The 24,650-nt window shown below is 31.0% G+C and overlaps 2 protein-coding genes across 4 annotated transcripts in view; one reads left to right on the top strand and one right to left on the bottom strand.

The window, feature by feature from the left end:
* Positions 1–15,848, bottom strand: part of LOC108002101 (tribbles homolog 2) — a 28,864-nt gene extending 13,016 nt beyond the window's left edge. Inside the window, exons 1-3 of one of the 3 annotated variants that reach the window (XM_062087017.1) lie at positions 8,738–9,237; positions 6,696–6,903; positions 5,787–6,499 (exon numbers count right to left, since the gene is read on the bottom strand). In XM_062087017.1, the coding sequence (XP_061943001.1) occupies positions 5,787–6,077 (291 nt within the window). In that variant the 5' untranslated portion in view covers positions 6,078–6,499; positions 6,696–6,903; positions 8,738–9,237. Of the gene's footprint in view, positions 1–5,786; positions 6,500–6,695; positions 6,904–8,737; positions 9,273–15,624 lie in introns of those variants that run through there. The other 2 variants (XM_017063557.3, XM_017063556.2) reach the window with 2 other exon arrangements.
* The window catches only part of LOC108002102 (probable RNA methyltransferase CG11342), a 33,817-nt gene continuing 18,504 nt past the window's right edge, over positions 9,338–24,650 (top strand). The window contains exon 1 of the mRNA XM_062087021.1: positions 9,338–9,457. The gene's annotated coding sequence lies outside the window, so the exon portion shown is untranslated. The remainder of the gene's footprint in view (positions 9,458–24,650) is intronic.

Raw genomic sequence — 24,650 nt, 5'->3', positions numbered from 1 at the left:
TATATTTTAATTGTATTAATTAAAAATTGGTTAAAAATTATGTGATTCTATTATTAGAAAAAAATATTGATATTCATATATGCTATTTATTCATATATATTTGCTAAAGATTAATAATAACAAATATATCAATTGTTTTATATTTTTTATATGCAATGCAACTTTTGTTTTTGAAACATTTGAAACATTTTTTTTATAATAAAAGTAATAAAAGTAATAAAATAATAAAAGTTTTATACATTAATTAAATTTAAGTAATATAAATATTGCATATATCATATTTATTCGAATTTATTATATATGATGATAATTTCAAAATCAATTAATAGAATCTGAAATATAATACACAATAATGTGATATAAATTTTTTTACATGAACTCATAAGCCATCCATGTGTCGAATGAACTTGTCAAAAGATGGCAATTGCGTAAGTGCATCACGCAAGGTCCGATGTAATCGTCAATTAAATTAAATGGCCTCGGCTTTAGGAGCGATTATGAATAACGGATAGAACGATACCAAGTTAACGGTGAGGTGAGGCAAAGTAGCTTTGTATTTGTTTGCGAGGTGATGTAATCAACATATTGTATAATGTAACGATTGTAAAAGTTAATAAAAATACTATTTGTATTTACGGGATACCTTCTAGCATCATATTTTTTAATGCATGCTGAAAATTAACTGATATTTTTTTATCTATCGAATCAAAAAATAGTTTTCATGTTCAACAGCAATATGTCTTCGATTATTTTTATTATTTTTATATTTATTATTTTCGAAAAAGGAAACAAGATAGTTAATAATAATAGTAAAGGAGATGAGGGTTTGTAAATTACGAATTATTTATGGGTTTAGTCCGCAGTTGGCGGATGAAAGAGAGAAGTTTTCACGGTTTTTTCGTGAAAAATGACGAAAAAAAATATTTGTAATTTTTAATGAAATAATATGTATATATATTTTTCTTTTTCTTTTATATATTAAGATTAAAATATTGAAAAAAGTGATATTTTTACTTAATTTATAATGTTATCAATCAATGTTGTCGCGATATCAATTAGTATTGTAATTATTTATGGCCTATATATATATATATATCAAAAAATTATATATAAAATTTAATTAAATAAAATTAAAATTTCGAGAACTGAATAAGAATAGTGCAATGAATACTGAAAATAATTATCAATATATCAAATATTTATAAGTAAAATATTTTTTTGATAAAAAATACTAAAAGATACATCTCATTATATCGATGATCTAGCAAAGTAAATTTTCAAATGAAATCTTTAATTATTCGATCAAAACATTAGCAAATCCGTTACGTTTCGTTGTCTCATTGTACAATAAAAGTAATATTGAGAATAGTGCAGCTGCACTGTGCAATGTATACTATATACCATTGCACTGCCTGTTATTTTAACTATAATTCGAAGAGGGGATTTTTAATTTACGCCATTTGCAAATGTACTCTTATCACACGTATATAATTATTCAACGATAATCTTTTATATTTTATTATTTAAACTTTGGATAATTATCATTAATATATATTTATATAAATTGGTATGAATTAATAATTATTATAAAAAATTTATTAAAACTTTTATATAACATTAATTAATGTTAAATTTTTGTATACTAATGTTAAAAAATTAAATATTAAATTAAGTTTATATTACAATTCACAAATATATATTAATTATATTTTTCATTAAAATGATTAATTTTAGATTTTTTTTTCAATATAAGCTTATAAAATGTGATTACATAATAATATATATATTATATACGTATTATGTATATAATATATACGTAATATTTTATCATAATTATTTGCAATTAAAGTTAAAGAAAAATAAAAATTAAAAAAGAATGAAGCTGATTATGATTTAATTAATACATAATTCAAAATAATTCAAGAGATGCAAATAGAAAATTATATGATTCTCTAGTCACGTGAATTCGGTAACTATGACTGCTAATGAAGCATATGTATTACGTATACCTTTTCTTGTAATTAACTGGACAATGAATTGAGGTCACAGATATCAGTCCATTATTGCACGCTATAAGCACGAATAATAAATTTAACAATGAAATAATCGCGCGAACGTCCTATATTAACGTACTAACATTTATTAATATTTATTATCTAGTAACATTTAAGAATTAATATTAATAATTATATGAATTTGATGAAGATGAAATATAATATAAAAAAAAATATAATAAATAATATTTTAGTTTTATCTATTATTAATACCATTTTTTATATTCGATATTTAATAATTATTTATAATTTATATTTTGATATTTAATACTTGATATTATAATTAGTAATTAGTACAATTTGGTAATTGTATCTATATATATAATAAATATATATTTGTTTTAATTATAGCTACTATTAAATGATAATATGTTATTTATTAGTAATATTTAATAATTAATATATTTAAACTACAAAATATGGAAAAAAAGTCAAATGAAATCGAAAATAAATTAAGATTTCAGTAAGTTTTCTGATATATGAATAAATGCAACTTAACTTTCTAATATGATAAGTAACTGGTGATTCGATTAAAATTTCCGAAGTATATATTTTTTCTTGCAAATACAATGTTATTCGGAAAATGAATCGCAAACTATAAAATGCAAACAAAAAATTCAAATAAATTATTTCAAACTATAAAATGTTAACAACTTTAGAAGAATAATTGTATAATGATGACGATATGACTGCACGATATGACAGTGCAATATGTTAAAACAATAACTTTCAATAGAATTTTGCATTTATAAATATATATAAATGCAAAATATATATTTCAATGTTTAAAAAAAATGCTACTTTTGTAATATATTTCATTTAAATTAAAAATAAATTAAAGAATTTATATAATGAAATCTAACTTAAAACGTAATTCTGATACAAACTCATTAAATTTAGTTACAAATCTTCATTAAAAATCTTTAATATATTAATTTAATTTTTATTTTTACTTTTTCTATTTTTATAACAATTTTTTTAACACAAATTTTTATAACAATTTTTAAAACTTTAAATTTGGAAATGCGAGAGTGAGAATCACAGTCGCATATTTGATTTATATTTGCATGATATAAGCACAGTACAAGATGGAGAAACGATAAAAATTCTTTTACGGAAATCTTCTATATTTCGATTTCTTTTCCTTTTAATATATGAAATATACATGATCTTCTCTTTATCGTTTCGATACTTCATAATTCCTGAATATTAATATGATTACAGAATTTCATAAATATCTATTGTATGATTATAGAAAGATTAACAATTTTTTAAAATGCTTACTTAAGGATTATAAAAAAGGATTATAACTAAATACTAAATACTAACTAAATACAGATTATTACTATACGAAATCATAAATAATAATTTATTATTTTATTATTTGCAATTGTTTATTGGCAATTGTTTTTTTCCATAAATAATTTTACTTTTTCTAGAAAAGATTTACATACGGAAGAAATAATCATCTTGATAATATACATAATAGATTCAAGGGATTACAAATAAAGAAATTTTTGAAGTTTAAAATTAGAAAATTAATAAATAATTTTATTTGTAAATATATAGATTTTAATCTTTCGAATCATCCCTATGGAATTCAAAATCCTTGAAATGACAATAACCATAGTTCGAAGGAAAATGTTGCAACATATCTAAACGTTGCGTTCTTAAAACAGCAACGTTCATTACAAATGCAACAACTATGGGATTTAATTGCGAGAAATGCGGTGAAGGTTGCAAGAACATTCTGAACAACTTTTCTCAGAGAGTGATATACACACATATTTATATGCATACGTTTCTACCGATGAGTTTCTTATAGAACCGATGACAATAGAAATAACGGTTACTTGTTTTGCGAGAAGAAACACCGGATACTAGAGGATCCGCTTTTTCTTCCAACTGGTGTAACAGTACAGACACGCTCTAAAAAATATAATCTCTCATTCAACATATCGTTTTTCGATCATCATATTATTTCTATTTTCTTAATATTCATCATTTCTAATTCGTTTTTTCTGAGTTAATCCTTTTTTATAATCATAATTATTTTTTGGATGTTTCAGATAAAATGTTTGCTATGAATACGGATTGAATTGAATTTTTGCGTTTATTCTCAAATTCAATTAATCTATTCCGTTCTGATTTAAATTATGAAAAATATTTTGTTTAATATTTTCAAAATAAAGTAATCTTGTAAACAAATATTCTTCAATAAATATACAAACATTGTGTTACAATTAACATAATTAAAATTAAATATGATGGCATATCTATCGTTGTAAATAAGAATCAAACAATATATATATATATATATATATATGTATAAATGCATGGCAGGTATGAATAATAGCGGAAGAATTTTTATCATCCGAGGTAACGAATCAGTGGCATCAATCGATAACGCATAAACCATTCAGTTCAACGAATTCTAAAGAAATAAACCTTTAGGCGATAGTTTAGAAAGGTGACTTTCATCGATATACTATATAACTTTTATTGAACGTGTTTCTGCACACCTGCCTTCGAGTGTTACGTGACATATATCCTAGAGGCAGGATGCGTTTGCTCTATCAAGGATAAAACATATTTCGAAATCTATTCATAACTATTTTTCTTCGTCATCGAGATTGTAAAAGAAATATCATCTTATGCCGTATCCACATTGATTAGAAATTATTTGTAAACTCTTGAAAAGTTTTTTGAATAATTTATAAATAATTATAACATTATAAGTTACATTATAATTATAACATTTTAGTTATACATATTTTAAGATCGTAAAACTAACGTTACTTAAAAAGAACTTATGATCAATTTTAATACAGTCTTAAACTATAATAAAATTAAATAATAAAAATTAGATAAATTTAGATTTGATATAGATCAGTTAAATCTTTTGTCTTAGTTACTATGTTCTAAAACAATTGAAACTTAATATATATTAATTTCATTTTACATTCATATTTGCTCTTATTACATAACTTAATGTTTGAGTAAATTATAGAATAAATAATTTATTATATATTTCTTAAATTATGATTATGTTTTCATTATTGTAAGTTATATAAAAAATGAGATGTAATAACAATAAAATTTATATGCTAAATAAAAATTCTTAATGCATGAAACTTATGATTCTTAATAGTATTTTAATGAGATTCAATACAAACATTTTTATGACAAAGTAAAACTACTTACTGATTGATTAATAAAATCTATATTAAATTATATTTTATAATATTTTATAATATATATGTTATATAAAAATTTAAAAAACATTTTAATGTTTTATTATTTTTAAATAATTAAGATTATATATTATATTGAATGTTTTGTAATTAAGTTTCATATAAATTAAATCTTTTATTATTTAACTTTTTCTCTAATATATATTCTAAATAAAATATTTAAAATTTAAATGAATTATTTAATTATATTATCAATGTATTCAATAAAATTAAAAAAAAATATCTATTACAACAATTTATAAACTTTCGTAAAAAAGACACGTTCCAATAAGGTTAGAAAATTGATTTGCTGCTATTATTTCTATCTCATTTATAATACTATCATAATAATGAATTATATAAGAAAGCTGAACTTAAAACTTACGTTTTATTTATTATATACGTATCACATAACATGTATACAATACTAGAAAAACTTTTTTTTTTATATTTATCAAATGTTTATATAATGATGAAATAAAAAAAATTTAATACTCACCTTTGCGACGAGTTGTTGACCAGAATGTACATCGACGCATCGGTATAGAGCGCTCCCCTCGGCTGGTCCAAGAAGTAGATACCGATCGCCAAGTATGGTAGGTCCATGATGATCGGTAGGCAATGGTTCATAACTAGGGAAGACAACTGCTGGCACCGAGTTCGTCTCGTCATTCGTCGGCTGTTGACTGATGTCCTGATTATTGTTCGGGCAGACCAGGAACTTTCCATTGTTGGTTCGAGCCACTTGTAGATGAATAGAATGCTGTCTGACAGCGGCTGTCACTCTCATATTGTGCTGTTTTCACACACGCACTGTTTTACACTCACGACACTATTGCCTCCCTATTATCTTCTTTCTTCAAAAATGGTTTATTTTAACAAAACGAAGCACGTATTTTTTTATTGAAGTTCAATCGAATTTTGTAATTATTCGTAATTATTGTCAGTGGACCGTTAAAGCAGAAAAGCCTTTTGAACACACTTCACGTCACAAGATTACCGAACCGGGTAGCTGCGACAATTATCGATTATAACGGACCGATTTTAATGCTTTTAAGCTCTATCGGTATAAACGCGTGTATAGCTACAAATTAATTATTAGGTAAGAATATCACTTGTGCTTGGGCCCATGCAGCGTTGCTTCGTGCTACAGCTGGGTCCTTGGACGGAGATCTTCGTGGGTGACAATTGGTCACTTTTAACGAAAAAGCTCTGTAACAGATAAAAATGAAATTGTTTATACGCGATATAATATTTAAAATCCGAAATGAAATATAAAACAGATAACAATTCATCAATAAATCTTTATATTTGCATAAATTTAAGAATATAAAATTATACATTGTTAACTAAGTCAAATTATACGTATTCATAATAGGGCTTGAACGACAAGGATTTCGTTCATTACCTCTATGTGATTCACGGACAATTTCAAAAGACGTTTCGACATTCGCCCTGCCTTGTGCGCAATTTCTATAGAGAAGGGGACCACTGTAAGGTCAGGGATATCGCTGTAAGGCGGTCATTGCGCTGTAATGTTCTATCCAGCCAAAGAAGTCGAGTCACAGAAAAATTATAAAACATGACGCAAGAAAATCTTGAGGGCATTATTAATGCTGTTAATAATATAACGAATTTTTATGAATTCCCCTTTTTTTCTGAATTTACACTTTGTTATGCAGAATAAATAATAAATTTGCATATCACTTATATACATTCATATTATATACATTTCGATAATTATTATTTCAATATCATATCAATTTTTATATATCACAGTATGTCGAAAATATATATACAATTTTATTGGAAAAAATTACAAAATAATTATAAAATACGTTTTCACAATTATAATTTCAAAAAGAAAACTTATATCCGATTTTCATTTATGATTACTGAAACTTGATATATAAATTATATAGTTTAAAATTAAAAACGAATTACAAAAATTATGTATTTATATTTGTTTCTTATGATATTATCAATTTCATTTTAATTTTAATTTAAAAACATTTTCAGATAATACTAATAAATCAAGTAGCCAATCTTAAAAAAAATCTATACCGGTAATTAGAAATTCGATTTTCAGAACTTATTCGATCATTCGATTTTATCATTGTGAATTCCGACTATCGATATTCGCGAAATCGCGTCATTACGATATCGCACTTGCGCAAAACTCTTACCGTTCCAAAGATCAGGGATGCGAATACGAGAGTACACGTCTCGCCCCCTGGTTTTCTCTTTAGAAAATAATCAACCGCGATTTTTATTCATTTTTTCTGTTCAATGATTTTTTTTATTACAGTTAAATTTCATTTTAAAACACAATTTTTTATTGATTTTTATATTTTTTGATGTAATACTTCATGTACAATATCCAAAAATGTATCGAGTTTAATAAAAAATTTCTCATACAAACCTAACCTAACTTAACCGAATCAAATTATTAGCTATAATTACATTTATAATTCTATTTAATAAATATTATTTTTTTTTGAAAATTTTCTATAATAAAAGTTAAATTTTTTTAAATTTTATTATTCAAATACTCTCAAAAAATATAATTGATTAAAATATATATTTTTGAAAAAAAAAACTAATAATTTTGTATTTTCGATTATTCCAACATTTAGAATTGAAAGATCAGCAATGTAACGAAAGATGATGGAGCCCTGTGCTTGGAACTTGTAAATGTCTCCCATGTCCAAGTTTATTGAATGAACGAAAATCTGACGAAATAACAAGTTCGGTATTAGTAAAGGATTGCGTCCACACGGTAGCGCGTGTCGAAACGCATGTACATGTTCGCACATACACTATCAAGCAGATAGCAGATATCCTTCGGTAAGGTCAAAATGGCGGAGTTCCACAGTTGTCACGGCGATATTGCGGGCACCGGTTGCATTAATAGCGCGCGAGAACGTGACGCAATACCGCGAAATAAATTGCCTAATACGTCCGCTCACGCAGTCTATGACTTTACGTGGATGGATTACACCGGCGTTTATGATTTCCGATATAATAGAAAAAAAAAGTAAATAACAACAAATTGTAACTTTTCATCATTTTTTTTGGTGAAATTAAGAAAATTTATTCGAATATCAAAATATTAAACGAAAAATTGTGAAATTTTCACAATATTCAAGATAAATGAATATCAATAGATATTGATTATTAATTTCAACAAATAAAAGATCCGATAGAAAAGCTAGCAAGGAGTGTACACTAATATCAGGGCAAGCGCATCGAAGTAAATATACGATAGAACGAAGAAGAAACTGACATCGATCCAGTACGCGTCGGTAATAATCACTGCACTTTGCACTGTTCTCACGCGAAACTGATACGCAAAATATATGCATCCGCGCACTCACTTCATGATGTTTTTCCTTTTTTCTGTCTAAATAATTTTATTTGAGTCTAAAACAGCAGATGAACACATGTTACCTTTGTATGTTCTTCCTGTTGTCGCCGTACGTTCCTGAACGGGAGGCTGGGATGAAGAAACAGTCAGATGTAATTTGAGTTTCTCCCAAAGACGTTGTTGATAAACCGCCGTCTGTTCGAAAAGAGAAGCCCCAGTTTCGATTGGGCGTATTGGTTTTTCGAATAGCGCGCGCTTCGGATAAAACCTGGTCTTCTTCCTGTTAGTTCTACCTAGATGATGTTCGGTAGTGGTTTTTCTGTTCACGGTTCTCGCAATTCGTCTTCCGTCCAGCCGTCGTTGTTATTGTTTCTCTTTCGTCACTCACTATGAGGACTGGATAATTCGAAAGAAACAAAGAAACTTGAAGAGCTGAGCGGTTACGAACGAGGGAAGATGCGGTAAGATTTGTATCCCGCGCAACGGACGGTCCAACGTTTTGGGCCGGCCCTCCGCTCAGAAACGACGGCGGCAGCAGAACGAACAAGCACAAACCAATCGTGCCATTGTGCAGCAAACGACTGAAGCTACGGTCGCCGCCTTGGTTTAACCCAACAGAATCGGTAAATACGTTGTGGGGAGTGGGAAATAAACGCGCATGCGTGTTTCACGGATTTTCAGTACCGGCTCAAGAACGTCGCGTTATATGGTATCCTCGTGTGTTTTTCGTGCTTAAAAACGTGATTAAAATTTAAAAGACAAATTACATAAAGAAAAGATCCTTTTGTTTCAAATTTCCTGTGGTAAGATATTTTTTTTTATTCTTAATTATTAAATAATAATATTAAAAAAAATTATATATATACATATACATATTCTATACATGACAAAAAGAATTATTTTTTTTTATTATATATATGAAAAGTCTTAATATTTATTTTCATTTTCTCTTCCAAAAAAATATATTCACTGTAATTTTAAATAAGAATAAGAATATAGTTTTTCCATCATATCAATCATATGATTTATTAAATGATTCAGCATTTCAATATCTAACTTTTACTTGTCCCGCAATACGTTCCTGATTTACATTTAATCTATATTAATGATGCAATGTTTAGAAAAATTACAGATTGTAGAATGATAAAGTTACACAATATTGACAAGTTCTTGAAGAATATGTATCAAAAAAAGGGCCTTGAGAGTTAAAGATGCGCTACTGGCCACATCAGTGCGTACGTGGGCATCCGAAACCTCGACACGCGGTTATACATATAAATTTTTTGTACATTTACAACAGATTATTCGTAACACTAATTACTTCTATATTAACTTATACGCTATATTATGAATTGCATAGTGATCGAAATTTGTTTGGAATTTTCCATTTTTTTGAAATGAACTATAACTGAATTATACTATAGAAATAAGAAATATACTTATTGTATAATAATTATTGAACAAATGAATATAAGTGATTATTATAAATTCGATATTAAATTTTTTTTTTAATTAAAAAGCAAAATTGATAGATTCTTTCAAGGCGTTATTTCGAATAAATGATGTGCCCTTGACCTACCTTAACGTTTCTTAGCAACCGCGGGAGGCACGCTTAAACAATCGGTGGCAACTAAGGGCACGTAACCTCACCCACATATAGTCTGCTATGACCGTGAGAAATCATATCATCATTACACATTTTTTGTCACAAAGAAATAGAAGGATGGCGTTATTCTTGGATCATTTCTTGAAATACATTCAGTTTTGCGGTTTTTCTCTTTTATAGACGTGAATAAAAGATTTTAAATGTGAAGGTAATCTGATTGAGCAATCATGTTATTTATTTAAGTTTATATTTTTTTTACTATAAAGTAAAAAATCTCATTATTTTCGAATAAGTATAATTATTTAAATTACTTTAGATAATTTTATTTATTAATTCATTTATTTTTTTCTATCTGATCATCGCGTTTTTCTCAAGCAACATTAAAAATTTTTTAAAAATATTTTTATAGCTTCAAAAATTTTTATAGCTAAATATAGCAATTATACAGATATTTTCTTTATTTTATATAAATAAAAAATTTTTTTTTCGAAATATTATTTTTTTTTAAATCAAATTCAATTTTATTTATCGAAAAATTAGATTGAAATAAAAATTAAAAAAAAATATAAATTACATGTTTATTAATATTAAAAATTTTTTATAATATATATATAAATATTCAAAATATACAAACTACATAATACTTATGCATTTACGTATATCAATCGATTAATCGAGATATTAAAACATTCTAATCCTTTCGCTTAGAAGAAATATCATGCTGTGTTATAATATTCAGGGAAATATTTATTTATTATTATGTGGATTGTATAGATCACGAGCAAGAGTAGGCCTTCGAATTTCCAAACGAGCTCAGTTTCAGACCGGATATTGGCCAACCTAGTACTTTTTTTTAACACATTCTGCTTATACGTATATGTGGGTGCCAATTGCTTGATTTCGTAGCTCGATGATTCAAGCTGACACATGTCGAAAATAGTGATTCGATATGTTCCGGAAAGGACGGATCTTAATGAATATGTTAATTATCCGATAATTTTTTTATTAAAGACGATTTAACTGTTATGTTACGTCTAAATTTTTTTCAATCGTGAGAAAATATCTTTTTTTAATCAATTGAAATTGAATGGAAAAATGGTATACATATATTTTTTTCAAAGATGAAACAAGTAAAAAGAACGGCACGATAATATTTATCTGAAGAATTTTTCTTACAAATCAACTCTTCACGAATAAAGATATTTTAAAAAATAACTTTCATGAAAATGAATATTTTACGAATAAGAAAAGAAAAATTGAGGGAATATATTTGCACTATAAAATAGTGTCGTTACGTACATTTTCTCTTATCGATATTTTATATCTTTTCGTTTACGTAGGTATCTTCCGATCGAATGCAATTCATTTCGATAAAAACATTGTAAGAGAGTGATAATCATCTTTCGTTCGTCCTTCGTCAGACTTCGTGAATTTTTCCACACGATGATTTAGATTAGATGAGCATTGATCTATATATTTGTGTGTTTATGAATTAAAAGGCCGTTTTATATTATAATTAAACTATATCCCGATTAAAAATTGGCATTGAATCCTCGATAATTGGAATTTTGTAAATGAAAGGAAACAATCGTAATTATCATCACAATTTTTTAATTTTATCATGAACTATAATAATATATAATATATAATAAAAACTATAATAATTATAATTATAATTATAGATAGATTGGTACGTAATATAATTCTTGTATTAATAAAATATAATAGTACGATAAGTGATAAACAAATAAAACAAAGTTACAAATGTGTACGTAACTTCCAAGTCACATGGCGTTATAAAGTATTAAAACTTATCATTAGAAACAAAGAAAGAAATCTGTATTGTTTCGCTGTTAACGTGTCTCATACCACGTATACTGTTTTCGATGTGTTAAAGTTTTTAAAAAACTTTTATAAAACTTCGTATGAAATAGAAACGTGATAGAAATAATAAAAAATTTAAATTTAAATTTAAATTTTGAAACAAAATCGATTCTTCGATTTTTCTTAAATTTTTCTCTCTTGGTTATGTTTGATCAGTTCATCATCTTCTGTTTAATTTGTTCGACATATCTTTCGACAGATTTCTGTTTCACTTGTTTTTTTAAAACATATGTCACGCGACACGCGACTCTTAATGTAAATTTGGATTTACCAGTTAAAGTGTTAATCATGGTTAATTCCTTTTTCTGAATTTCAAATGACGGCATCGGTATTTTCTTTTTAATTTCGTCGAATATTGTCATTATGAAATTCCACTTACACCGTTTGAAATGTTTTCAAGGCCATCAAAAAATATTTATCACCAAATTTTGGATTGAAACATTGTTCCTTTTTCGTTCCTATTATTTTCGAGCATCATAACTTTTGATCTTGAGATGATTTTGATCTCTTTCACGATTTATTTTCCCTCGACACGAGATTTCGATCGTTATCGTTCTCTTCTAATGTTATTCTTGATTTCCGGCTATTTATTTCGAACATACGTAGTAAACACGTTTTTGCGTTTTTGTTCTCTTATCATTAGTTCTCTTATCTGTTATCTGTTATCGTCACTTTTCCGAAAATATTTCGCGATACATATTGTTTTGTTGGCCAGATTGGCAGAGCGGATGATTTCGTTAATGGCAGTGAAAGTTGAAAGTCTTATTCCGAGAACAATGATATTATCCCCAATGATGAATCGCGAACGGAAGTGATGATAAAACGGACATTAAAGTTTAATTTTGTATCTAGTCAGATTTTTAAAATAAAACGGATATTAGTGGAAAACCATTGACCAACCATGATTGTGAAAACGCTATATTCGAATCGAACGTACATAACATATAGTATATTCGGCGTCCGACCTTCGCTTCTTGACGATGTATCTTTTCTTTGTTCCTTTTCTTCTTTCTTCCATCTTTTTATTCTCGATATAATATATCAGCTTTATAAAAAAAACATATTCGATAAATATACTTCGTGAAGATTTTATACTTCTCATTCTCGAATTTTTCTAACTGTATTTAGAATTAGATTTCAATTATTTAGCATTATCGATGAATAGATGAGAATCGAATAAACGTTCTCGAAATGAAAAATTTCTCCATCTTTCTTTCAAAGATTAATAATATTAATCCGGTCGCAAAAGTATATTTGAGATAGATGCGAGGTCATTTTGAAACTGATAATTGTTGACAGATGGAAAAAAAAATGTTAGCTGGGAATACGTGATGCGCGTCATACCGAAACAATTTTATATTTTTCTTATTATCGTGTACACGCGTTTTGTCAAAAAATTTTCACCGCGATTCTATTATTGTATCCAGCTTACTTATTCATTGAAAATTATGCCTTGCTGACTTATTCTTCGAAGATAACAAAACATGGTCACGTATTTACTCAATGATTCAAAAATTAGTCAAATTTTCTAAAACGGTTTGCGCAAGATGAGATTTTCGGTATCGCATAGGATGTATCTGTGTCTAGACACAGTTTGTTGCATTTATGATATCTTGAGCACGATAATTATTAGTAATGATTTGTAAGATTTCAGTAATAATTGCGTAAGAGTGCCTTCTGTGCGAGATTTGACTAGCGTGGATTTATTATAAGATAAGGCAAATTGATAATCGAAGATTTTTAAAAGATTTTTGAAATCCACGAATTGAAATAGAATGATAAATATTTATCCGCGTTCGATGTAAAATTGAACTCGCGTTGAATCTTGCTAAAGATATTATATGAGAAATTGCATTTCGAGAATGATGTCATGTACGAATGAACGTATCTTCGTTTTTAATTTTAAAAAGTTTAGCGAGAGAATTAAATTTCACTTATTTTTTTCTTCTATCATTTAATTAATCTTATCGAAAATAACGAATATATTCAATGTTAATGTCTAATGACGAGTTTCTTTCTCTTGAATCGCTCGTTATAATTTCAGAAATTCGAGAATTTCGCGTCTTTTCGCATGTCCCTTTGCAATGGATCGCATAAACGTCCGTTCGATCTACAAGCACAAGCATTCTCATGGTAAACGAGCCGGACGTACGATTATGTTCACGGCCGAAACTATTTTTGCGGATGCCTCACGAGACGGACCGATGCGGAGGAAAAAGTAATGACGTAGGCAATCGTTGTTAAAAATTGTTACTTCCGGCGATTACCGTCTCGTGAGCTTTTGTTGTTCTGAACTTTCATAAATAGTACGTGACTAACGAATATTTTGCATCTGTTTTCGTTAAAGTTGAAAAAAAGAAAAAAAAAAAGAAATGAAAATTTTCGAGAATGTAAAGTCGACACACGAAATGATAGAAAATTTTCGATTTGTATTTCGAGATTATTATTATTATTATATTTATTAATTTCAAACGCAAATTATAATTACTTTACATCCGTTTTATTCGATAAAAATCATTATCGTACGATTTATAATGGTTTTGAACGTTGAATTCAGATTCAATGTTTACCAACGAAATGTTTTAAAGAGAAATAAGAAAGAATTATCGCGATATGTTTAATTAACGAAAAATTTGCCGAACGTGAAATTTCGATGAAAAAAATCTGACGCAAAGTAAGAGTGATCTTTCATCGTGTATTCCATCGTGTTCCATAATTAAAATAAATATATAGATAAATTCCATGACAGACGTTTATTTAATTTTATCATCTTTCAATAATGTAACAGATTAAATTCAAAAGAAAAAGTAAAAGAAAAAAATAAGCGAAAAACAAGAATAAAGAGAAATTTATTTTGCCTATTTTTTTTTTATTAACTTATCAAAGATTGACAAATACAAGTTAAGTCGAAAATATCCCAAAAAAATATTGATCTTTAATGACCTACCAATATTTTTATACCTATATTATTTACATTAAAATGCTAACAAATTAAATATGCTTAGAACCAGATTTGGATTTATAAGAAAATGCGTATTATTGTTCTTAAAAATCTTCCGAAGGATTGTAAAATAAGAATTTAAAAAGATTATATTTGATTATACGAATTTTAAAGTTGGAACATGCATATTGTAAATTTTTCTTCGCTTTTAAACTAACTCGTATCGTATTTATGAATCGAAAACGAATCGATCGACGTATAGGTTATACGTATACGATCGTGAAATATAATTTAGAAATATTACTGACCAAATTTTCAAGGTGTTATGTTAAAAAGCTCGTGAAACGGACGAAGAATACGCTCGTGACTTTTGTCGTTCACGGGAGCTTATCGTGGCCGTCATAAATCCCGAGAACGGAATTATCGCGAACAAAGGAGCGATTTGCAAGAGCTGCACGAAATTGTGTAACGAGGCGAACAACACGACAAGAAGGTGCGATTTTACGACACAATATCGTAGAACTTGTTGAACTACGCACCTCGACGGCTACGTGCGATACAGCATGCGCTCAGTGGCTGTTTAATCTTCCTTATCCTCGTGCGATCTCCATGTATTCGCAACGAAATTCATAATAAAATTCGCAAAACGAAATTAACAACACGATGAAAATCACATTAGAAGAAAGAAATTCATACTAAAATTTACGCTCGAGATACGTAACGATCATACGTACGACACGATTCGGATCACAACACAATCGTTTGTTGTTGATACGCTGTCGAACGAAAGAACACTGATCTATTATGACTGCCCTATTCGGAAAAGCAGTAGATATGGACACCAATACATGTGTATTGTAAAGTTTACAAAGTCATCGAAAAGGTTCTTCGTCATACTGGTGTTTGTACATTATTCAGGGATATGTTAAATGAGTATATACGAATAAATTGTGAAATTTTTTGTAATATATAATAGTTTATATATATGTATATATATACATACATATTTGATCGTATTTAACGTATTATTAACAAAGTTAATATATAAATAATTTGTCTAAATTTTATTGTCGGAATTTTTATCCGTTATTTTTATCATCGATGATTAATTTCGATTTATGTTATTTGCAATATCGCAATTGCATCACTTTGCATCATAATTATTCCTCTTATTGTATGTTGTTCGATTGTACGTGATATTTTTTTCAACTTTTATCTCAGATTATTCATTTTCATTATTATATTATGTGAATGGTATAACAAACGTATAAATTTTTATAGGTTTTCTCGAATATCGATTCATTTCAATTGCATAACACCGATCCTTTGTGTATGTATTTCATTATCTCCTACAAAAGTTCTTAAATTTGACAAACAAGATCGTTAAATTTTATTTTTATTCCATTTATTTGTTATTTGATTATATAAGCAGCGAATAATTTTTTCGAATGATCAATTATCATCAGATTGCGCCACAACGATATACTTGATCGAATTTTTCAATTTCGAATTTTTCAAATTGTCGCGTTTCACTGCACGCGTGACAAGTCTTAAAATCTTAAGTTTTAAAATATTTTTAAACGAAATCTATAATTTTATTTCTATATTTTTCTTTCTACGTTCTTATATCGATATACAATTTCTACAGTTTCTAGTAATTTTTCGATTCACCTAAATTTCTAAATTTCTATCTTACATAGTTGCTAAATTTCTAAATTCTACAAATAACATATTTCTTAATTTTTTACCTCGAATCTCGCTCTTTTTACGGTTTTTACGTTTCACGATACGCGATACACGGTTCTCTTTTTTCTCTTCTTTTTTTTTTTTCTTTTTTTTAAATATCGATTCGTGCGAATTGCATCAGAATAATATAGCGCATCGCTCCCACACTATACCTAAGTCACCAAGCCTCGGTTTTCGTAAGAGGGAACAACTATCATGGTGCAACGTCTCGTTTAATCAATTCGGATTGCACTCGATTACAAAAACTGGTTTTTAGATATCCTTTTCCACTGAATCGTATCATTCTACTTTTTCGCAACTTCGAGTGGGCACATTCTTCGTATAAATGGGCATTGCACGAACATGAACAATGATATTTATTTTTCTTTCCCGATATTACAAAAGTTATTGCAATCGGCGTTACGTTACGAATTATATACGAAAACATCGTTGATTTATAATTACAAATTGTATCGGTCGTAATAATCGGTCTCTTATTTTCTAATTCATCTATCTTGCTCCGTGGATAATCGCGTTAATTTATAAACTTCATAATTTAAAAAGCTTGCTCGCTCGTTTACTTCGTTGGAAAATTTTTCACGAATCTTTTATCTCGTTTTTTTTTTTAGAAAAAATCGTATTTTACAAAAAAAGAAAACCGAGCGAGCGATTTATCTTTTAAAGGGGAGCGTAACCGGAAGCGGTGAGGAAATCAGCGATAGAAATTCGTTCATTGGAAAATTGCGCGAAGATGACGCGACTCTAACCGGTGGAAATTAGGCTGAGCGTTTCTCGAAACGATGAGCAAAGCGAAATGATGCTATTTTCCGCGACAAGATACGATACGATGCATAATGTATCCTCTCGCTTCACCCGCTGGATATCGAACCACGTGCCGCTGGAAAGTTGCATAAAGTCGCACAACACCGTTTGGAAAAAGCGGAACGGCATATTCGATCCAGATTGGCCAATGATTTACCATCGGGAACACGATGATGGCAATCGATCGCGATCAAGTTGCACATGCCATATTAAATCTTTCCACTTACGAAAAGTCGCATATCTACTGGTTACGGCAATGTTATTCGTACACTTTCGTACAAACTGGTGTCACGTTCGCGCATGAATACATTTTTCATAACTTGCTCCAACCGAATCTGGATTAAATCTAATTTTTAAAGAAACGATTCCTTTTCCTCTTTTTGGAAAGAAAGAAAAAACGTTTTATATCTCGTTCATAAACGTATCCTTCGTTTATTAGCGAAATGCGTTGGATAAACGAATGATGTATATTTAGCGATATCGCTCGAATGACGAAACAGATGCTCCGATTAAAGAAATTGGTTCGTCCCATTTTGGGGAATCGGGGCGTTTCCAAAATAGAGCGTCACGGCCATTAATCGGGATCACCGAGAGCTCCAACGTTATTAGAAATTATATCAGTATGAAAAAAAAATGGTCGTTAAAAGATATCGTTACGTGTTTGGAAATATTTAATCATCGACGATGTTATTTCGTTTGGTAATCGGGTGATTTTCTTCAAACTAACGATTCCCGATATCCGTTTCGTCAACGCGATCGCAATTTCCCAATCGGCGTTAATAATCAATTTATATTCTGACGTATGACGATCATCGTCGAAGCGAAATGTGAGTTACTATTAAACACGTGATACAAGATGACGCAATCGCGGATGTCTAGGTAGAAGAGGCATATTCAAATCGACACGTGGACACCTTTTCTTCGAGAATAATACGTATCCAACCGTGTTTCATAAACCGTTGTGTCGTAATATAATCTGATTCGGTATCGTGTAAACCCGTATCACACGAAATACAGATTTACCATTCAAGTGTCACACTTGTCGCGTACATATTTCTTTTAGCTTTCGATTCGATACAATTCCTCCCGTGAAATTTTTTCCCAAACATCCTTCTTCTTGCATAAATTTCTTTCTCATTTTATACATACGTATATAATGTCCGAAATCACACGTTGAGATTCGTTTCTCGAATCGACATCATCCGTAAATTCCGTCCGTATAATTTTCTTTGTTCCGTTTGATTTGCGAATGAAAATAGACAATAGTCTTAATTAACGATGGAAGTGATGGAATTCGAAAAAGGGCGAGATTCGAGAGCGGTTTATCGATACTCGAAACGTAGCGATAAAAATACACGACCTCCAGCCAGCTCTCGACATCGTTTTACGGCCTCGGGACACGTCTTTACGAGTCACTTGGAAATGGTCACGTCCGTTCGATTAAGCCGGCTAAGGATTGCCGGTCGAGGATACCATCCACTTCCGCTCCCGGTTTACCTTTCCTTCAAAGGGATTACAATAATGACGGGTAATGGCGAGTTGAAGCGCGAGCGACAGGGCTGGGCCCTACGAACATCGACCAACTGTTGTTATCTGCTCCCCTTAGAGCACGCCAGGAACAGGAACGTAAACGAAGCCCCTGCTCGTGCCACGGGGATTCTGTTTCCGGTGATACCGCGCTCCTTATCGCTGCGTTCCGGAACCGCTTCTCGATCAAACCTCGCATTCCTCCGGAATGTTTATTTTGCGCTTCGGATGTTTTCGTTCCTTAATGACCACGTGTTTTCTTACGGCGAGAACAGATAGGTAAGGATAAAGAGTCGAGGTAAATGAGGCTACTTTCCAAGATTGGAAATCACGTTTCGATACGAAACGTTTTTCGATGGATCGTGTTCCCTTGAATCTCGAAATTAGTTGAACTTGTTCTGTTCATTTTCAAGTGTATATTTTATTTCGAATAAAAAAATCGTGCAATCAATATTTGCCGGACGAATCGATGCGAGCGAACAACAAGCGAGGATGTTAAAAAAAATCTTACCAACGATTTTCGAAATAACGATAAATCTCGGTTTTAATCTCGGTTTTCCTTGTAGAATATTCTTCTCCGCGTAATTGTGGAACGGTCGGAGAGAGAGAGAGATTAACGATTTTTTCTCAAAACAAACTTCACTCGATGAAACATCGCTCGTGACCTCGTCAACGATTGAACACAAGTTGCAAAACCGGCAAGTATCGCGATTCCTTATCGGTTAACAGTAATAGAGATAGTTACACGACTCCTTCTAAAAATGCGATCGTTTAATCTCTCGTGGATGTTGCCTCACGGTGATACGTAGTAGATGTATTAAAAAGAAAAAAAAAATGGTCGATAAGCCGATAAATTTATGCTCTCCGTAACGTGAACGCTTTTAAATAAACGAAAAAGTAAACGAATGTTATTTGTCGGCTCGTCGTCGCTTTCGATAAATCGTCGAAATCGAAGGCAGAGGTGTCGCGATTTGTCTATGATTCGATCAAATTTTCAATTAACTATCTCAAATTATTCCAACAACATCACGATGAATTATTTTAAACGTTTCTTTATCCGACTCGCTTAAATAAGAGGTCAATGAATCTTGGAAGCTTCTAATCTAAAATAAAAATTATTTTAGGAACGTAATCGAGCGGTTTTTAATTGCTCAATCAAGTTGATCGTGTTTATCATCAGTTTTTACGTCGCAATGAACTTTATTCTTTAAACGTTGCATCCTAAACTAATTCTTCTTTAAACATCGTTTCATCTCGAATCCAAAGGAAGAAAGAAACGTATCACGATGATTTCCCCACCATGTGTCGATCCTGTTTTCCGCCTCCACTCGTAGTTTAAACCCCGGAAACGTCGAAACATTGGGGCGAACAAGGAGAAAACTTATTTGTACGCGTCCGGGCCGTGTATAATTCGAGGATCGATGGAGGGATGAAGTCGGAACGGGGTCGTGACACGGGCTTTAAGTATACATCGCCGAGTGTGTTGCAGCTTTTAAAAAGTGCACGGATGTTACGGTGAATGGACGTTGGGCTTCGACGAATGTCGAATGTCGCAATCCACCTCCTCGCCGAGGTCGTCCACGAGATTTCCAAGCCCGCCCTCTTCCTTTGATTCTCTCCACAAAGCGTGCAGCTGCGGCTCGTAAATGCCCTCCCCGCCACAATCGTATCTCATCTACTTTTGCTCGCCCCTTTTCATCTTCGCGCCGAAGATCCCATTTTCCCGAATCTTTTCCCGAACCGTTTCGAGGGGCTGCGAGGGGGACGGTTTCGAATTTGGACGGAGAAGATCTTCGAAGAAAACGGTTCGAAACGAACGATGTTCCATGCATTCAGATCGATTTAATCTCTCGAAAACGAACGCCCTTTCTCCTCGGAAGTCGCGTGCGCCTTTAAACGTGATTAAGAGCGAACCGATAAATAACGGTGGCTAGTGAAATCGGTTCGAGTTAGAAATTAGAGCTTGCGTTTTAAACTGGCTGTGAGCATTCTGATAAATTCAATCATAACGAGTGATAGTGAAATTAAAATTGGAGTGCTTTGCGTTATTTTATTATCGAGATCACGGTTTTCGCAAAGGAAAATATTTCTTAATATCGTTCTCACTTTTCTTATCCCTTTCTTTATTCCCCCATCTGAAGAAATATCGTGATGTAAAAGGTGATGTAAAATCACTATTATTATTATTATTATTATTATTTCTTTCTTTCTTTCTTTCTTTTTTTTTTCCACTCGTGATGTAATTCCGTTCTATCTTGTTAAGGGAATTAAGAAACGATTAGTTGCCTAATACATGCTATATGCACATGTTGCATAAGATAAGTATTTCCTTTCGTGTTGACATAATGTCAAATCTGTCTTACTTGCGAGCTTTCCCCCGCTTCGAACTTTATCGCTATAGTAATACTATAGTAATCGTGCGAATAATAATAATAATAATAATAATAATAAAACGCAGCAGAAAAGAATCCCGATATTACGATCGATAGTAGTAGTAGATCGAAGCACGAACGAAAAGTACATAGAACTCGGGTTAGATTTCAAAAAGGTTTTAAAAATTTGCGCGAGTCGTGTATATCTAAAAGAAAGATTAAACAGACTAAGAATACCGCAGTTAAGCTTCATCAACCCTACAAGCTATTATTGACTCGAATGTGAAAAGCATGCCGGACATTTACACGCGCGCGCATACCGAGATACGGTAACGAGCATCCGTGTGCTCCATTCGGGATCGATCAAAAAGTGTCGCTGTAGAGTCTGCATTGCGCAAAATGTACCTGTGCCCGTCCAGAAACGTGCTCGTGCCTTCTGTATTGAAATTGAAATTAAAATAGAGGGGGAGAAAAAAAGAAAAAGAAAAAGAAAAAATGAATATAAAAAGAAGGAGAAATTTTGAATTTTATTATCTCTCTGAATAATAAAATCGTGGTATAGATATTAATCCTAAAAAATGTTGAGGAAAAAAAGTTAAATTTACACCATTAGATATTATAATAAATTGAATTTTTAATCGTTTAACATTTAATAACAATCCTGTAATTAATGTATATCAATGATAAATCTTGAAATGATTGCAAATACTGCATCTATTGGTAACACATGATGAATCAATTTTCTTTTCTTTTTTTCTTGAAATTCACCTCTCTGTCGAGTCTGAAAATAATCAATTTGCATTCGGGGATGCACGCGTACAGGATATCCAAGGTAACCGAATGTTAATTTCATATTTTCGACAGAAAGATGCGATTCCTCGTGCAATTCGGGCTGATGGTTATTACGAGTATGCGATGTACGTAAAACACGTCTCTCTTCGAGCATATAAAACTGCACAGATAAATATTAATTTCAATATTCGAAGGGACAAACGTTTCTGCCAAGGTATTCGTATGAAATAACGCTTCTTTCTCGACTTTGCTCGACTCTTAACGCGTATAATCGAATCAAAAGTATATACATTAAACGTTTCAACGTGGAAAACTATGAGGTCGTTTGAAGAAATGAATAAAAATGGACGAATAGGCTCTTCGTTCAGTTTAATTAACGTCAGAAGACACGCGAAGAGGGAGGATGAACGTGACCAATAACGAGCGAACAATCGTCTCATTGATTCTTCATGCGACATCGAGTGTTATAATTATTTGCAAGTGAGATCATCCGCCATTGCTCGGAAAAGGTTGATGAGAATGCAAGCGCACAGCCTTCAAGTACGCAACCGATAAGGGCCTTTCGGTTCCAAGAACGATTTGTTGTTTCGAATGCTTCTTATTTCATCGGCTTAGATAAGAATTGCGACGTATATTTCGTCTTACGAAAGATTTCGATCGAGAGGATTCGTTGCGAAACCTCGTATAACCTCGAATTATTAACGCGAAACCACAAGTTTTGGATGTTTAATTATCGATTATATTCGTCCAGATAAAAGAGATCGTGACTAATTTATAAAAGCAATTAAAAAAAGAATTTAAAAGTTTTTTCAAAAACGCTTAGAATCGAAAAAATATAGAAATCTTTGGATTAATGTAGTACTGGTACCAGTATGCTAATAAATATAACCTCTATATTTTTTCATTCTTCCATTTCCATACACGTATCATTATATATTCCTTTATACATCTATGTTCCTCCATTCTTAATTTTCTGACACGTTTTCCAATCATTATTCCTATTTGTAATTACATCCTTATACCTATATTTATCGATAGCATAGTATAGAATATATCTATACTCTTTCTAACGTATTAATTCCGTTTCTATCATTATTTCCAAGAACTCGATTGTTATCAATGCAAAAATGAAAAACATGTAATAATTTAATTACGAGATATTACGATTATATAAGATACAAGGCTTGATCGAAATATTTTTCTCGCGGTGAACTTTTTCACATGCACGCGTTTAATATTTCAAACCTTTTTCCCGAAATGTGTCCATTCGAATCATCTATTCGCGGGGCGTAGACAGCGGCGGACAAGCGGATACGAGCGTCTTGCATTCGTGACGCGAATAAGTGGTACGAATTCGTGCATATCCGGAATGGTGATCCGCGAAATGCACCGCGAAATGCACGGCCTACGCATCCTGCAACGTGGAGGAATACCGGTCTAAAGTCCGGGACGAGGAGTCGACGAAAAATCCGTGGAACCGGTTCGCCGGCATTTTCGCTCGTGCCTAGGGCACATTCGAGAAAGGATAAATAGTCGAAGGGAGAAACGAGCAGGGGAAAAAAAAAGAGAAAGAAACAGCGTAGAAACAGCGCGCCTCTTTGAACGAGAGACGCTTCGATTTTTTCCCCCCCAATAAAACATATAAGAATTCTTTCGAAAATAATTTTTTGAAATTCTTGTTTGAAAGGTTATACGATTTTAGAAAGATCGTGTAATTATGTAGGAATTCGCTCTTTTATCTTTTTCTTGATTCTTTCTTCCACGTTCTTTGGAATTTCATCAATTTAAAAATCAAGGTAAAAAAAGAACAAATGCAAAGCTCGCATGATTTTGTAGAAAATTTTTAAATTGGACATGGATACGGCCACTCGGAGCAACCTTCGATCGGTGAAGAAAGATAACCTCGAGGCAAAGGCCTCGAGACGGAGGAGAATAGGGTCGAAGGAACTTTGGCAAGGATACACGGATCCTCCCACGCGTAAGTGGCGTTCACGAACGACGGAAAGGCGGTACCGGAGATAGAAGTACGAGATATCCCCCTCCCGCGATGGATATTCTCTGGCTTCCATTTATCGATCCCGGAACTGCTCGCCGTTTCTACAACTTTTGCACGATCTTTGCTTTCTCCCGTGCACTTTTTTCGAGGAAAGTCGATAGCCGCTCGATAGGGCAGTTTACAATCTAGAAATTAATCGATACAATAGAAAGAAATAATCAAACTGTAAAAATATATTCTTCTGATCGCGTGATCAACGATCAAGCTTTAGTAAACGTTATTAATAATGATATTTACCGTGTAAAAATCAATTTGACCAAAGTGTTGATAA

The sequence above is a fragment of the Apis cerana genome, linkage group LG1 (genome assembly GCF_029169275.1).
Source record: "Apis cerana isolate GH-2021 linkage group LG1, AcerK_1.0, whole genome shotgun sequence".
In the NCBI taxonomy this organism is placed as follows: domain Eukaryota; kingdom Metazoa; phylum Arthropoda; class Insecta; order Hymenoptera; family Apidae; genus Apis; species Apis cerana.
The sequence above is the reverse complement of the archived record's forward strand: the minus strand, read 5'-3'. Positions and strand labels throughout refer to the sequence as shown.